Source organism: Lycorma delicatula, chromosome 4, assembly GCF_047948215.1.
Source record: "Lycorma delicatula isolate Av1 chromosome 4, ASM4794821v1, whole genome shotgun sequence".
Lineage (NCBI taxonomy): Eukaryota > Metazoa > Arthropoda > Insecta > Hemiptera > Fulgoridae > Lycorma > Lycorma delicatula.
The window spans coordinates 100,304,070-100,322,424 of NC_134458.1; the positions used below are offsets into that span (position 1 = coordinate 100,304,070).

At 29.1% G+C, this 18,355-nt stretch overlaps 1 protein-coding gene across 1 annotated transcript in view; it reads right to left on the reverse strand.

Annotated features, from left to right (window-relative positions):
- The window catches only part of LOC142323695 (uncharacterized), a 337,049-nt gene that overhangs the window by 76,313 nt on the left and 242,381 nt on the right, over nt 1-18,355 (reverse strand). Inside the window, exon 3 of the mRNA XM_075363798.1 lies at nt 12,883-13,107. Within this exon, the coding sequence (XP_075219913.1) occupies nt 12,883-13,107 (225 nt within the window). The remainder of the gene's footprint in view (nt 1-12,882; nt 13,108-18,355) is intronic.

Below are 18,355 nucleotides of genomic sequence, written 5' to 3' on the forward strand. Positions count from 1 at the left end.
TATATTACGAACTTCAATGAAATAACTAACTAGTGTAATGCATTAACTAGTCTCAAGCTCGCACATTTATTGGATTATAATTAAATAAAAAAAATAAAAAAAAATGTTTTATATAATAAAATAAATAATTATTTAAATATTTTTTTACATTTATAACTATTTTCGTTTTATTACTATTATAAATTTTAAAATAATTTAATTCTTTTAGTGGTTGGTGAATTTAATGGTAGATAAGAAAGTAGTTGTACGTATTAAATTGTCTTTAATGATAACCACATTCATAACTAAAGCATATATAATACATAGAGAATGTCTAAATATTTGGTAAAATCTAGAGAACTTAGAACTCTTAGAGGATGTTTTTTCTAAATGAAAAATCACTACTCTCGCAGAATATTTAACAAAAAATTAATTATTGATTTTATTATTTTGAAAAAGAGACTTTGGAAAGTCTTGAACGATATCAATTTATATATATATATATATATATATATATATATATTTAGTTTTCAGAGATTCTAATAGACAGACAGAGAGTTTAGGAGGGTGTGAGGATATAGTCAAGGTGTGGAGGAAGGGAGAAGAAGACAGAACCTAAACATTTTTTATAGGAAGTTGTTTCTTTGTCAGTCTCGCTCTACAATAACCATTATTGAAGAATTGTTATTGTTATGTTTTTACACCTGTTTAATTAACTCTCAAACGGCAAACTAAGCCGTTGAGGGAGCGGCCAAATTTAAAAAATAATAAAAATATCCTTTTGATGTAAATCACTTTAAATATTGGAGTAGACGTTTTAAAAATTATACGTAAATTTTCAGGAAGTTAACGATCGAAAAAAATTGTAGACAATGTGACAGAAAAAAATGGTAGGTAGTAAATTAACAAAGATCATATTTTAGCTGAAAATGTGTTATAATTTAATATTATTTTGTAAATTTTTAAATAATATTTAGTTCATATCGGTAAGGAAGACTTTAAAAAATAATTAAATACTCAAATAAAAAAAGTTTTTTTTAGGGTACTTTTAAAGGAAATATTGAATTTTTCAAAAATATTCCATTTTTACAATATCTTACATAAAAATGCGAAAATTTGTCTATTTTATTTTTTATATCAGCATCATGCGGGCACCAACCGTCCGGTTTATTTCAAATTTGCAAAATAAATTCGTGTTATTCTTGGAAAGGTTTTAAGCTATAGTCCGAGGCTCTAGCCCGCTTGGTGATGAAGTTGTGAATTAAAAATATTCATTAAAGAAAAAAATTAATCCATTTATTCATTATTATATTCTCTCACCATGAAACAGAAATGAATTATGAATTTTTCGTCGTTAAAGGTGTATGCACTTCAGTTACCATTCTGTAATCTGTAATTTAATGTTTTTTTTTCAGATTCCTATAAAGCCTGAATATCTTAGTTCTTATTTATCAGTGTTATTCTCACAACCATGAGGGTAACGAACAATGTGAGGGTCCAGTGGGCAGAGCCCTCTGGTTAGACGGGATTGGAGATCAAAGTGAGCTCTACGACCCTGGGTTCGGCCCCGTGACATCTGGAAGCCCGGGACTCGCCTGGGTCAAGAGTAATAAATAAATCCATAAGATAAAAATCAGTAATTCATAAAATAAAATAAAAGAAAGGTTATTCTTTTATTTTAACAAAACGCAGTGGTAGCCAAAAAAATTACAATGAAATTGCAAACCGTACTATAAGAGTCTTACCGATATCATTTCTTCCGCTCAAAAAACAAAAAAATTCTGTAATATAAATAAAACTGTTTTTAACAAAACGATACTGATATCAAGAAAGGTAAGACACTACATTTTTATTATCAAAATCTGTTAATTATTTAGAATTTTGTTTAAAAAAACATACTTGTTAAATATATATTATAGATATACAATAAGGTAAATAAAAAGTGTTTAAGCGTTCTATATAACAAGCAAAAAGTACAAAAATTTGTTACAAAACTCTTACCGGTCCGATTTCATTTATTAAACAACGAATAAACGCTAATAGATGATAAATTTGTGATGAAAATTTATAATTGTCAAATTTAATCAAAATTGTGGTAATGATTTTATACTATCCCTGCTAATTTTACGGGTTTGTTTAATAAATGAAATCGGGCCGGTAAGAGTTTTTTAACAAATTTTTCTTATTTTTTGCTTATTATATGGAACGCTTAAACATTCATTATTATCTAATATTGTATATCATTTTCTGTTACATATATTTAACATGTATATTTTTTAAACAAAATTCTAAATTAATAACTGATTTTGAAAATAGAAATGTAGTCTCTTAACCTTTTTGATATCATTATCAATTTGTCAATGTCAAGTTATCAATTTTTTAATCAGTATCAGTATCAATTTGGACCGACCCCCGGAGGAGAAACGGTGAGATAGGAGTTTTAGTCGGTAGGGTGCAGGTACACATTGGCTCTTAATAAGATCTAGCCGAACCCGAGCGAGTCCGACACTCCCCTATTGTAGGGGGGGGGGGGGAGGGTTGCGTAAATGGCATTTCTCTAACTAACAACAAATAACAAAAAAAAGTATCAATTTGTTAAATTTTCTGAGCAGAAGAGATCATATCTGCGTAACTCTAACCGTACGGTTTACAATTTGTAATTTTTTAAATTCTTTTTATAGAATATGGAATGTATGTAAATCCCGCACAAATTCTTGCAGAACAGGCCAACGATAAGAGTGACGAAGAAGATTGTTTAGAAGGAGATGATCGTCTGTGGGATTTTGACGGTAGGGAAATAGACTCAACGTTTATTCCATCTGAGAATGAAGTTCACGGCGGTCCCACCAGGAGGGTTTTAAAAATTCAATCTATCTGAAAAAACCTTTCAGAGGAAGAAGAGACAAGAAACTGATTCATCAGTAGTAACAGTTTCAGATATATATAAAGATTATAGATATATAGTCATCGGTTCTTTCGACGGAAAATTTGTGTCGGACAACCAATGAATAAATCTCAATTCGTGCTAGATTTTCATGAAAGAATTAGTCGGCCGTGGCAAGTACAAAGAAATAGTATTCTTCAGATTAGTCAAGAATTAAAATTAGTAATTCTGAACGAAACTAACCGAAAAAGTTCCAGAATAAATATTATCAAGAAAACAAAAAGGTTCTCGAAAATATCGCCATCTTTGCGACTACAAACTGAAAAGTATGACGATAACATACTGCGCGAAATGTCAACAACCCGTATGCGGAGAACATCAAACAAAAATATGTCCTAATCGTTAAAATTACTAGCTAAATATAATTATTTTATTTGAAATTAATCTACTTTTAAATAACCTTTATTTTACTTTGAAGATAATCATTTGTATTAGAATTACTTGATCCAAAAAAATGTAAGTTTGAGATTTTTAACTGTTATCATTATTCTTATTTTTTTTTAATTCTTGTATTTTCTAAAAAATAAAATTTATGATAAAAATAGGTGTTTATGTTTGCGAAAGATTACACTAATAAAAGAAAAAAAAAAGGTATGTTAAATTTAGCAACTAAACATATACGAGTACACGTCAAATTTACGTATACTTAGAATTAACGAGGAAATAACGTTAGTGTTCTAGGGTCAAGGGGCCAGGAAGATACGGTCCTCGTGGGTTCCGTTACTTCAAAATTTAACTCAAATAGTGGGTAAATTTTTCCACATAATTCAATGCCCTTTAGATAGCTAATATACTTTTGGTGGCGTTTGATCTTATTCAAATCCCTCATAAAGGAGTGCAGAAAAAACCCTCTTTTTCTTTTTGACATTACTCGGCTTAAAGTCACATTGTTGTAATAATTAGATGATTCCATTACATTAATGATTTGTTACTCTCGTTGTGTTTAGGCAGTTTTTTTAGGGGTGAGAGAAAATAAGCCTTCTGTTTTTTTCTTGTTAGTTATCATTTTGCTAGATATCTTCAGACTGGATAAAGAAATTTTTATAAAATTGTACACTACGACTTCTGATTGTAATTGATGTACTTTAATTTTGATTACAATTGGCCAAGGGAGTGTGTAGGTACCACGGGTACAGTCTCAAAATTTTACTTACATAATAGAAAAATTATTTTGTATAACTCTTTACTTGCATAGTTACATACTTGCTTATTAAAATATATCCCGTTATTATTTGGGGATATTCATTTTGATAACCAAAATCTGAAATCTCAGTATTTCCTCTTGACAGTTAAAAAAATTAACAGTACTACATACAGCATAAAAATTAATTTTCAGAAATAAACGCATACACTTTCCGTGACATAAATATGTTATCGTAGACTTAAGACGAGCAGGGATATCTTATATTTTAACAGGGTTTGCGTATAGTATGACATACAAGAGTGGAATTTTACAGATGGTTGGTGGAGAGGGGGGAAACGATTCCATAGTGACCCAAACATATGTGCATTTTTTTATATAACATAAACCGTCACTGTGGACAAATACACACTCGGTTTTCACGGACAAGTGGACGTCAAACACCAGCGTAGTTAGTTGGTTTTTAGAAATATGATACCCTACGAAATAGCCTTTGCAAACATAATACATACTATATTATAAATCACGGGATTGTCTGATGACCTACTCGATGGGAGCTGACAAAAAAAAAAACAAAGGTAAAGAAAACATGTAAAGAATAAAAACCCTCCCTCAACTGATGGTGGCATATTTAACAAAAAAAAAATTAACCTTACTTGGAAATGATACGTACCATCTGGCTTGCCTGAATTTACTTTAGTCAAAAAAACATCTATCTTCATTGCATTATTTTTTCGAATAGTATATTTTAAAATCTAAAAATGGTAAACCAAAATAAAAACACTGAAAAAATAAAGTTGGTTATGTATTATTTTTTAAATTTACAGACGAATGCAATAGCAGATTAGAGCTTTCATAGGCCCAACAAAATTTCTTTTGAAATTTCCAATAAGAAATCTATTTTGGAAGATTTTGAAAATTTAGATAAAATTATTGATTATTTTTAGTTACAATATCTTTTAATATAAATTTTCAAAAAATCTTGAAAAATAATATGTTAATATATGTAACTCTACCAGCGCTGCGTTATTGCACGGTTTCACTGAAAAGCTATTTCACGGCATCACTGAAAGATTTGGATATCACTGTTTTGTACAAAGGTTATAGTAATAAATCCATTTTGTAATCGTAACAAAATCGTTTCCCTGCCATAACAAACCCTTATTTACCGAAACATATGATTTGTTATCCGTATGTGAACAAGAAATATGTTTTCACAATTTCTGCCACATTGGATTTAGATCGATGTTAAATAATGTCCGCCAGATTGATATAATATTGGTAGATATTAAACATGCTACATTATATTGTCACCAAAACCAAAGCCGTGTGCAAAATTTCAGCTTGATTGGACAACGGGAAGTGTGTCAAATTTCAATTACTAAATTTGATCTATACAGGATTTCGAACATAAGAAAACCATTGAAAAAAGGAAAACATTGAGGTTAGAAGTGTGTTAAAAATCACAACTCAAAAAACAGCTAAAAATGTTCAGGATTTTGGGGCTTCCGTTGTAAAAGTTTCTGTTGTTAATACGCTAAATTCATAAACGTTATTTAGTTACAATTGGCAAAAACATTTAACAAAATCATGTGTTATGAAACATAAACCATGTAACATTTTCGCGGCAGGACGTAGGTCCGCCTTTTTCTAGTTATATTATTATTATATGATGTTATATTATTTTGTTATGCTATATTATTGTATATTTATGTATTTTATGTTATTGTATATTTTTATATTATATTATTTTATGATGTTTCTCCTTAAACCGTAATGATAATGAAGAATTAGATATATATTTAAAAGATGATAAATTTCAGATTAAATCTCCCAATATTTATTGATTAGATTTAAATAATTTCTATTTCTTGTAGAGGGTACATTAAAATTAACTTTATGTTTCCTTGCCTTCAATCTTTTTTGTGTCCACACTTGTTTCGTCCTTCGAGAGTATTGTTCCTTCTCTTCTTGTGTTCACACTAGTTGTTTTTTTCTGAAAAGCTTTTTTGAGTTTCTTCTTTAAAAAGGGTTTTGTCTCTTATTGCTTCTTTGTTTGATTCCAGCATTTTCCATATCTTTTCATATTTCCCAGAATAAAATAAGTTTGAATTTCTAGCTGCTTATCAAACTAAAGATCCCCTTTGTTAGTCTCTTATTATCTATTCTGTGTACCTGCCGATAGAAACGTAATGTTTTTTTTTCTCATTACATTTGTTAGTTTTTCAACTTTCAAATGACTTCTCTATTAAATCTTAATTAGCATTTTGAATTATTGTTACTTTTACTTCCTAGTACTTTTCGACCTTTCTTAATTTTCAAGATCCACAGTTCCGGTTAGTTTAAGTGTTTGGCTAAGTAAAGTATGACGGTTCTAACCACTGTTTGATAGAGTCATAGTTTTTGTGCTCCTTGATAGAAATATTTTGTTATATATACGTATCTTATTATTTGAAACGCTATTCCATTTTCTGTGTTCTAGATTCTATGGCTATTTTTTTCTTTTTGTATTGTTCTATATGCATTCTCCAAGATATTTAAACCGATCTGTTTTTATATATATATATATATATATATATATATATATATATATATATATATATATATATAAAACACTGAAGATAAATCGATGAAATTCTGTATATATGTTCTTCTTACGGTGTAAGTGCACAATAAGAAAGGATTTTTTTAAATTTCGTCTTAAAATGGAATAAAGATGAAATTTACTATTTTTTTTAATTTCTCTGTAACAAAGGAAGATATCGGCTTGATTTATGGTGTATGTAATCTTCATGTGAATATTTAAAAATTAATTTTTAGATTTTTTGAAATGTGACCTTGAAAGAAGTGAGGAAAGGTAAACAAATTTCTAACAATGATTGAAAATTTTCCCCATTTCCGACTATGCTAAAAGAGATCTTCATTTGATCTGAGCTAGCAAATACTCTCCAGATAAATATCTAAATCAATTTTTCGGGTTTTTTTAATTTCGATTTTTTAAGGGATGCGACGGTGGGATGGCGTGGAGGCTCAACGAACACAGCCACTGCCGCTTAACCGTATGTGGGACATGACTGGCTGCACCTGCCTCCGATTACTTGACCTAAACACAAAATAAAAAAAAGAGAAACGCAGTACGAACACCTGCAATTTTTTTTTTCGGGTAACGGTAAGAACCGTGCAAATACATTTTTAGCCGTACGAAGAACGGGTAACCAGCTATAACTGATATTTTTAAGATTGAGGCCTACTATTATGAAATTCGCATTCTTCAGGTCATTTCCAGTCCTTACTGACCAAACTGTTGTTCTGAAGAAATGACAATACAATGAATGTTTTTATACTCTAAACAGGCTTTAATTTTTATTTATCATTATTATTCTTACAAGCATGAATTTAATGAATACAGGGGGTCCAGAGGCCAGATTCTCCTGGTTAGACGGGAAGGGTTTGCTACTGGCCGGTCAGGACTCGGTAGTTTTTTGCTGGGGGTTGATTTCGAATCGGTCACGACTTGCTCTTTTATATATTTATATCTTTTTGGTTGACCAAATGTGGTTCACGTTTAACACTTTTCTAAGCTTTCCTCTCCTTCCTTTCCTCCCAGAATCTTTTAAATTTCTCACTAGCCTTTTTCCTGAATTCTTCTGCAACTACTTTTTTTTTCTGAAGTTACTTCATAAAAAAACTTCATCCCAAAATTTCTTTCTTAATTAATTCCCGATTTTGTAAATCCGGAATTTCTATTCCTGCTTTAAATCTTTCTTAATGTAATTACAGCATATGCTTTTAGGTTTTATTTTTAGATAAAAGAGGATTTTTTAGGAACTGCATTGTCCACTCATCCTTAAAATGTGGCCTATTAAAGCCATTCTCCCTCGTAAATTATTTCTTTATTTTTTTTAATCTACGTCTTTACAATATTTTGTAAGGGCGGAGTTTATATATATTAAGTGAATTGTCCTTTATAGGACCAATTATTTTCCTTTCTATTTTATATATACACTAAATATTTTCATAAAATGATTAAAAACGTACGTACATTTTATCTATTAAATGCAATTCATATTGTTGACTGTACATTCTAGAAAATAAAGGCAAGTTAAAACACTTTAAAGTTTATCTTAACCGCTGAACATATAATACGTATTTTCTAAAGAAGAAAAGCAATAGCCAAACGAGGAAGAAAACCAAATTGTTGATAACAATAAACCAAAAATTTATAATACGAGTAATCATATTACTTATATAAATTCCGTATCGAAATCTATTATATTAGCAATAACTGTTAATTACTTTTTGAGACGTGTTAAGATAATCTGTAAAAATTAAAGAAGGTGCAACAAATTTTACGGTTCGCTCGTTATTTTAGTAATATTATTAACCAACATATACGGTAGATTCATAAATAAATATTGCGAAGTACTTTCTCTTAATTACTTCTTTTGCGCTTCGATTTCCTTCCTTTCGAGATAATTCAAAAGTTATTAAAACTTATTACTTACAAAAGAAGTTTAAATTTAAATTTATTATAAAATTACCTCTAACGGTATTTTAGGCCATATATTATGAACAGTAGAGTTTTATTGGAATATTGCTTAAAATACCGTATTTATTTTTTTTTAATTTTATCTCATAAAATATGGGAAAAATTAAATTCATAATTTCAGTTTGTCTTGACTGTTCTTTCATTACAAAATAAAGATTCAATAGTTTTTTAACGAAATCTTAATGATAGAATTGTGATAACAAACAAAGAAATCTCGGACTATTTATTGATATAAAATATTTATTCGGGGCCTAAATTTTATTCATAGTCAAAAATATACGAACAAAAATAAAATTATATACTACTTTTGTTCGCATAAAAGTCAGAAAACGTTTTTCTTGTATTTTAAATGAAAAATTCTATAGGATAATTTTTGTTCTTTTTTTAAATTTAATTGCTTTAGAAAAAATTCTCAAGAAATAAATAACGTAAAAAAATATATTTTAAATAATAATTTTCATGGAAATGTTTTATTTTTTCCAGAGTAATAGTGTAAAGAAAAAATATTAAAAAAACTTAAAATATGTTTTCTTCAAAAAAAAATCGTACTAAAAAGTAAAAAAAAATATTACTATTAAAAAAATTTTCTACTTATATTTGACAAAAAAGGAAATCGTGGGGTGCGCTCTCATATACAACCTCTTTATAATTAGAGTGAGCTCCACACTTTTCTTTTTAGTTATGCATAAACTCTTTTTAGTCTTGAAAACAAAATTATTTTTTCCTTTTTAGTACAAGACTTTTTTCTTTTGTTATCTATTTATCTTTTTTTGAAGAAAAACATGTTTTAAGAAAATTAAAAAAAAAAATTTTCTACTTTTTAGTATTAATTAAATGAAATTTAATTTGTAATGTAAAATTCATCCGTCTCTTTCGCTTAGTCACTGTCTCTTTTTTTATCGCAGTAGAATTTTGTTTGTTTCCTTTCCTTCATGTTTGCCGAGATTCGGTTTCTTTTGACACTTCTTTTAAATTAATCTCTGAGGAATCATATTCTCTAATTTTTATTTTCTCTGCAAAACCGAGTCTTTTGAAAGTTATAATATCTTTTTGTAAAGTGTTAATTTTACCACTATTTTTTGTTTTAATTTTATAAGTATTTAAACTGTCAAGTAAGTTTTTACTTTTAGTTGTTTTAATTCCTTAGCAAATAAAAGTATTTACGTGCAGTATGACGACGAAAATGAGTTTAATTAAGACTGCAAGATTTGAGGACATGGTTGAGCCATTGTATGTTAAAGAAAATCATTTAGTAATAAACAATAAAATTATTATATGTAAAAAATTATTCGCCCCATGGTTTTTTTTTTGTACTCCTCACTATATTAAGGACTTAAGTACAACAAAATAAAAATTTTTATTAAAACATCTTTTATGTACATATTTTTGTGTAGGTATTTTTTGCCTCTCTCTCGTTTTATATCTTAGGAAATTTTAACGAATAGTTATGAAATAAGAAGACTCAGTCACTAGTTTACCGGGTTAAGACTGTAAATTAAAATCATATTATAGAATAGGATACAGAGGTGGGGGTTTACATCAAAAGAGGTTGGAATTTACGAAAAATTAATGCTACGTATGCTTTTACTCGTAAAAAAATAATATAATGAGAATTACAGTATATATTACCCAGAGTATGATATGAAGAAACCGAAATGATTATATTTAATAAATGCATTCTACAAGTCGAGATAAAGAGAAAAATTTCATGTATTTATATGTTTTGTTTTTTTTTTTAGAAATTTAAATTGATAAACATTTGTTTTGTATGAAATTTGAACATGTTACAAATAGTCGTATTAAAAGGATTACCACTATCAATTGGTAAAATATTACATTTTTTAACAAACTTTTCAACCGTGTTTTATTTTTAATAAAATTTCAACTTTTAAATGTGTCTTTGTTAACGTTGAATTTTATATAAATCAAAATTTCAGTTTAAATTCTCTAAAAATTTGTTTCAAATTTTTAATTTTGTTTCAAAATGGTTATTAAAAAATTAACTGAAAAATGAAAACGCATCAAAAATGATTTACAAAACTACTTATTTAAAATCTAAACCTAACGCCCATTTCGATTATTAAACAAACTTCAACATCAATATAGTATAGAAAAAGCATACATAAAATAAATATGTATAACAACTAACAATACGGAGGTCTCCTTTTAAGTTTTTACACACGACAACTAGATGGCGCTATTGAGATGTGGCATTACTATTATTGTAAAATTTGACTTTTTTTACTGTTACAACAGTGGCAGTTCAGAAATCGGCTAAGTAGTTTGCTTACAGTGAGTGTTTAAAAAAAGGTTTTGTGAAAAAATGGAAATTTCACGTGAACGTTTTTGTTGGATAATTTTAACGATTTCAGTAAAAGTTTAACTCAACAACAACGCCTAAAATCGCTTCGTTCAACTTTTGGTAAAGAATCACCATCAGAGAAGACTATTTGTAATCAATCGGTTTGCAGAATTTCGTCGTGGTCGCGCTTTTCAGCGATGAATTTCGTGAAGGTCGACCAAAACCGGTTGTTGTTTCAAAAAACATCGATTCTGTGCGCAAAGTGAGTTAAGAGGATGGAGATGTGATTTACTATGAGATAGAGGCATCCTTAGCCGTATTACAGTACATTCGATTTTGCATGAACATTTAGCTGTGAAAACTATCTATTCCCGATCGATCCGTATAATTTGACCGAAGCTAAAAAACAGGCTCGTGTCAATCGGTGAAGGAAATGTTCAAAAAATTTGACCATTGATGAAGTGCAAGATCCGTATACAATATCATAACAGGAGAAAAAACTTTTATATATTCGTAAGAGTCAGAAACTAAGCGACAGTCAACTGTTTGGGTGTTCCAAGATAAACCGAATCCAAAAAAAGTGGTTCGAAGCATTTCCAAAAAAATGATGACTTGTTTCTTCGGTTATACCGGACATGTAGCGACCATTGCTTTAGAGAATCGAAGAACAGTTAATACTGAACGGTTTACAACAGTTTGTTTGACAGAATTCATCAATGAAATCAAGAAAAATAACCGAAAAAGTCGCATCATCATGACAATAATAAAGGGCTCTCACACAGCACGTCAAACAATTGATTATTTGACGGAATAAATATTGAATTAATGTTTCATTGGCGTATTCACCTGATTTATCGCCTAACGACTTCTTTTTGTTCCCGAATGTCAAACAAAAAATGCGTGGACATCGATTTTCATTATTTCAAGAAGCTGTTGAGTTCGTCCAAAACCATTTTTGTGGTACTAACTTCAGAGTGGAAAAAATGTTTCGAAAATTGATTGGAACGAATACGATAGTATATAACTCTTAAAGGCGAATATTTTTAGAACATTAAACCATTTGTACAAAAATAAAACTTTTTCTTTCATTCTTTTTGTAAAAACTTAAAAGGCGGGCTTCGTAGAAACAAAGAAATAATAACAGATATTAATTAAAGAAAAACATCAATTACGAAACAGAATATAAAAAGTAATTTTTACCTGGATTAAGCATAATAAAATAAAAACAATAAAAGCTGTTGTTCTAGTCAATCCCAATGGAAGTTGTAAATTTAGTTTAAAAATATCTTAGCCACTCTAAAACTTAGACTCCTACCATGACTTACATAGGTTGGGTAGATAAAATGTACGAAAGGATGGTAAAAGACAGCATGAACAAGGTGAGCTTACAAGTTAAAATCCAGGAAATATTTCTGGATCAGCGAATTTTTTTCGTATTGCCGTTCTTTTGTCCAGTTAGATCATATCATAATTACTACCAATCTCTGTTTCTTATCCTTGATTCCATTTTATCCCCATAAGAATTTTAGTAAATAAATTAATAAAATCGTCAGGTAATAAAAATAATAATTTAAAAATTTTACTACTAAAAAATGATTGTTAAATTTTTTAGTTTTATGCAAATATCGGCAAAGTTCAACAACATTTTTGAAAGTTTAAACAACATTTAAACATTTGTTTAAATTTCATCCAAGCAGAGATAATATTCTAATCTACACGCTAGCGATAATTTTAGTAAAAGTTATCAGGAGGCTAAAGATAAATAACTGATGTAAATTTCATACAGAAAATTTTGGGCACTTCTATCAAGAATTTCTGTCTCAGTAGTAGATAAGTGGTACCAATAAGAACTTCGGTTATATTGTTATATCCTTTAAAAAAAAAAAAATAATGAATCCATTTACAAATCACAACAACAATAATAAAAAAAATCCTTTTTTTTATTAATTAATAAAATATCAATTTACCTCGCATCGCATGAACAATGCATTAATGTGCTAACTCTCCAGTTGTACAATCCGTATCTCTGTTCAAAAGCCGGTATATAGAAAGGACATGCAGTATCGTGAGCTCTGCAACATTTATCAGCGGCGCCAAATCCACCCAATTGGTTCCTTCTAACTGCTGATGTACCTTTACCGCACCACTTGGTACCCGGCACCCTAAGCACCTCCATAAGATCTCTCTTCCTCCTGCGTTTACCAATCACCAATCGGAAGAATAAAGGAAGTTGTTAAGATTATACATTCAATAATAACAAGTACGACAACAAATTTACTCTTTTCTTCAACAAGGCTGGCGTGGACGCTCCCACTCTCACAAAACACACACACACACACACACACACACACACACACACACACACACACACACACACACACACACACACACACACACACACACACACCAGAAATGTTACTTTTAAATGCATGTTATTGTTTTTTTTTTTTTTTTTGCTTGCTTTATGTCCTTATAACTAACTGGCTGGAAGACAACAGGTTTTATTTACTATAATAAAAATAAATATATGGAAACAAACAAGAATTCATTTGTTTCTCAAAGAGCATACCGGTGCTCTAAATCTATGAAAATGCTCATTATATGAATTAAAATGAAGTAAAATGATTAATTACACTTCATTATTTTTATATGTTATTTAATAATAAAGAATGATTAAAAATTTCACGGCAGTAATTCAGTAAATTAATATAAGTAAGAACCTTTCTTATAAATACTTTGTTTTCAAGTTACGGCTAGCGCAGGGCTGCCATACATCCCGTCCAACTGAGATATGTCCCTGTCCCTTTTTGTGTCCCGCTTTTTCAGTTTTCATTATGTTTGGTTGATACTATGAATAACATTTTTTTAATAGTTATTTTCGAATATCTGTTTATTCATTCTGTATAGTAAAAGAATAATTTTAAGTCGTATTGTAAATATTTCAAAGTATTACAACATGAATTTCAAATAATTTAATGGAAAAAATCTTTTAAAACCACTTACACAAATGAGTTGTTAATTATTTGAATATAACGAGAATTGGCATACGGTTAAGTCGTTCAAAGATAAACTTTTTGTTTAAAATTATTTAAATATAGTGAGATCATTGTATCGTGCACATTCTGTAACTATGTACTATAATACAGAGATGTTCACATTTGATTTGATTCATGGAATGTAAGTTATGCACAACTAGTAATATCTCCCGGCAAGTGTTGGAAATGTCCATCAATTTCCTGAAAGCAGGTCCGACCCCTTCGCACCATATTTTTTGACACCCTTCGTAGGACATCAGGACTAAAGGAATTCCTCTCTGCAGTAGTGGCTCGCTCCAGGTCTTGTAGAGTACGTGGGTTTGCTCAATATACACGTCCTTTCAAAAACCCCAAAGAAAGAAGTCTGGTGAAAGAAGTCAGGGAAACGAGTGGATCACAGACCTATTGAGATCATGCGATCACAAAAAAACATTTCTTCCAAAACATTCTTCATGGTGGTTTTAGATGTATGGAACGTTGCCCCGTATTGTTGAAGTTAACTATAGCGTTCATCAGGCTGGAGAAGAGCTACAAATTTACCCATTTATATACATTCCAAGAATACCAATACGGCTTCATTTTACTCTTGGATCAGAAGTCAGGGTGAAATATTTCACTACCTGTAACTCGAAAACAAAGAATTTCCAAACAGATACTTGTAGGAACGTTTTTGCTTATTTTAATATCATTACATCAGTTCCCGAAGTATTATCGTACAATTTTGTATCGCTTTGTACTAATTTTAATTATAAATGAAATATTCTTTTGTTTAATTTTCATTTAATTTTTAAAATTTGAATAATTTTGTGATATAACATATAAAAATCAATATTTCTTTAAAAATAAATAATAATTTCGGGATCTCCCTCTCACTCACGCTCTCTCTCTCTCTCTCTCTCTCTATATATATATATACATATATATGTATATATATATAATAGATAAATATAATAAGCTATATATATAATATATATATCTAAATATATACATAAGCTATATATATTTGAAATAATGGAAATGACAAACAAACCTCTGTATTGGCATTATAATGATATTCATTGTTAAAACAAAATACATCGTTTTCCATGGATGAATAAAAATATTATTAACTGTACATAAAAAAAGGGATAAAATGAAAAAAAAACCTAAAATAAAGGAATAAACAATTTCAAGTCATAAAATTGTAGTTTATGTTTGTATAATAGTAAAGCTTGTTTGTCGTATCATTCTGCTTGTTTTTAATTCATTTAAAAAGAGATCATTTGAAAGCTTGTCACTTCCGTGAAAAAAAATCAAATTTTTACATTTAAAATCTATCATCATCATCATTATCATTATTTATCACTAAGATCTTAAATATCAGTAACATTTATAAAGTTCTGTTTGTATCTTTTAAAGTTGTGTAATAAATAATTTTTCGACTCGTAAAACTTTTAAAACCGAAGTAATTATTTATTGGTAAAAATATTCTCTTGACTATAATACATTATTATTTTCAAAACATCATTCTTCATTTGTAAAGCTGCAATAAAAAACTCTAAATCGGGATAAAATTTTAGGTCGATAAATTTAATATATAAATTTAATTACGTTGTAATTAATTACAAATAAAATTTTCGCATTCGATAATTCTCAACTGAAAAGTATTCGTAATGATTAAAAAAATATGTTTAGTATATTTTCAATAAGTTAATTTTTTTGTAGATGGAAAAACCGTAAATACCACTTAATAATTTTATAATTGAGAGGTTATCAACTGTATATGACAATAAAATATTAATACTAAGCATATATAACGTCCTCATTTCAATATGTAGAACGCGGAGTGCCTCAAGGATATGTTCTTCGTCCCTTGTTTTTTTTATTGTTTATTATATTATTGTAATTGACTCGCCTGAAAATCTTAACCGTTCATTGAAACCCAACTCGTACATGATATAACTCTTTCTATTATAAGAATTTAATTATTTAAGAGGAATTGAAAATTCTACAGTAGAATCCAAAAAATTATTTACCGGGTGGATTCTAAGACGTAAAATTACTGACTGCTTGGATAGAATTCCGGATCAATAATAACGATAGTAATTCTGTTGGGCATAAATCGAAATTTCTGGGTATTTTATTAGATGGCAAGCTTCTTTGGAACTTGATTTAGAATGAAGCGCCTTAATAAAATGCTAAGCTTGTCATTAATAATAAATATTTACTATGTTTGCGTACATTTCCGTCTGATTTATAATATCTTTGGAGTTCCCTAAATAAGTCAGAACGAATCTTTAAGATTCAAAATGGACTGGCAGATAATTATTTAGCGCCAATATCATGACTACACGATTATTAATCGTGTAGTCTGATACATAGAAAATGAAAATATTTTACTTTATCCCTTGTGATTATACTCGTATTTACGAATGCATAATCTTTGCTGAAAAGAATAATCACTTAATCTTAAAAAATAATAATGTTCACCCCTACCAAACTAGACAAAAGAACTGTTTTCCTCACTCAACACAACTCAACACAATACTTCGTCTTACGAGAAACGGCCTAATTATGCTTCTGTTGACATTTTTAATAAATTATTGAACTATATAAAAAAATGTTCCTTCTAATTTGTTTAAAACTCAATTATAAAATTTTATTTTGTAAAAAAATTTAAACTTCCCTAATAAATTATAAAGTATTACTAATAAAAAATTTTTAAATAGAAACTCTTAACTTTCAACATCCCGTTTATATATATATATATATATATATATATATATATACATTTATTCCGGGTAGTTGAAAAATAAGTTACACTCCGCTCTAACTTTTTATAATTTGTTTATAACTAAATACAGTTTGCGACATTCTTCCTTGTATCGAGGGGCTAATTCAATGAACGTATATTTCAATTTTTTAGGATGCGGGAACAGAGGGGGCAACTTTTAAAAATTGCAATTAGAACCAATGGTCATTTGATATATCGTATTAAAGAGCTCGAAGAGACGAGAAAAATAATACAATCAAATCTAAATTCTGATCGCTCAGTCCAAAATGGCGCGAGAAAATGTGTTTGTATCAAATAGCTAGAATTATGGTTGTATGCTTCCCTTTAATTTTTTTATTTGAGGTATCCCATTCTCTTTGTAAATCTTCTTCGATAATAGAAGCTAACTCAGTAACCCCTAATTTAGAGTATTCGGCTTTCAGGGGGGAGCGGTGAGCAGGTGAGGATCAAAAATTTTAAATGGGACATATGGTCATGTAAGATGCTATTTTAAAGGTATTTTCGAGGCAAGGAAAACTTGAAGGTACTTGGCAAGGAAATTAAATTCTGACCATTTAAACTAATATGGTGACTAAAAATGTCATTACGTTAATTAAAAATTAAAAAAAATAATTATTAAATTTTTCAAACACTTCATTTAATTAAAATTACAATTTTGAATTTAAAAATAATTAAATAATGTTTAATTTACTCATTTTTTTAACATTAAAACTTTATTTCATAAGAAACGTTTAAGAAAGTAATTTTTATTTCTTAAGTTGGCAATGTCAACAGCCGATCAACAATTAAACAAAGGTAAGTCACATTTTTCAACATTTTAATCATTAATTTTTTTCAATTTTTAATAAACGTAATGGTGAAATTAATAGTCGCCATTTTGGTATAATAGTCAGAATTTAATTTTTTTGATACCGTTTTGCTTGTCTCACAAAGAACTTTAAAACGGGTCTTATACAACCATATATCCCATTTAAAATTTTTGAGCGGACCCTGCCTCCCCCTCACTCCCAAAAGGCTGAATACTCTAAATTGGGGCTTACTGAGTTAGCTAACTCCAACACTTATTGAAGGAAATTTTCAAAGAGAGAATCGGAATACCTCAAATAAATTTTAAAAAAATTAAGGGGATCATAGAAACGAAGTTCTAGCTATCTGACACAAAAACATTATTGGCTGTCATTTTGGATCGAGCGATAAGAATTTAGTTTTAATTGTAAAATTTTTTTAATCTCATCGAACCCTTTAAAATTATATATCAAATGACCATTGGTCCACTTGAAATTTTTAAGTTACCTCCCACTTCCAACACCACAGCACAAAAGAGTGAATATATTCTCATTGAAGTAGCCCCTCGGTACAGGGAAGAATGCCGCAAACCGCATTCAGGCATAAAAAAAAGTGAAAAGGGAGGTGTGTTACTTTTCAGTCGCCGGTATACATACGAGTATATACATACACAAGGTGATTCCAAATTGCACGATAATCTTTCGGGAGATGATCCTATAACCAAAAATAGGAAAAAAGGTTCATATAAACATCGGTCAGTAAACGGTTCGTTAGCGAGTTTCGGCTCGCGAAACATTTAACACTGCTTTCTGCTCCTTCTGTGAAATTAAACCGTACTAAAATCTT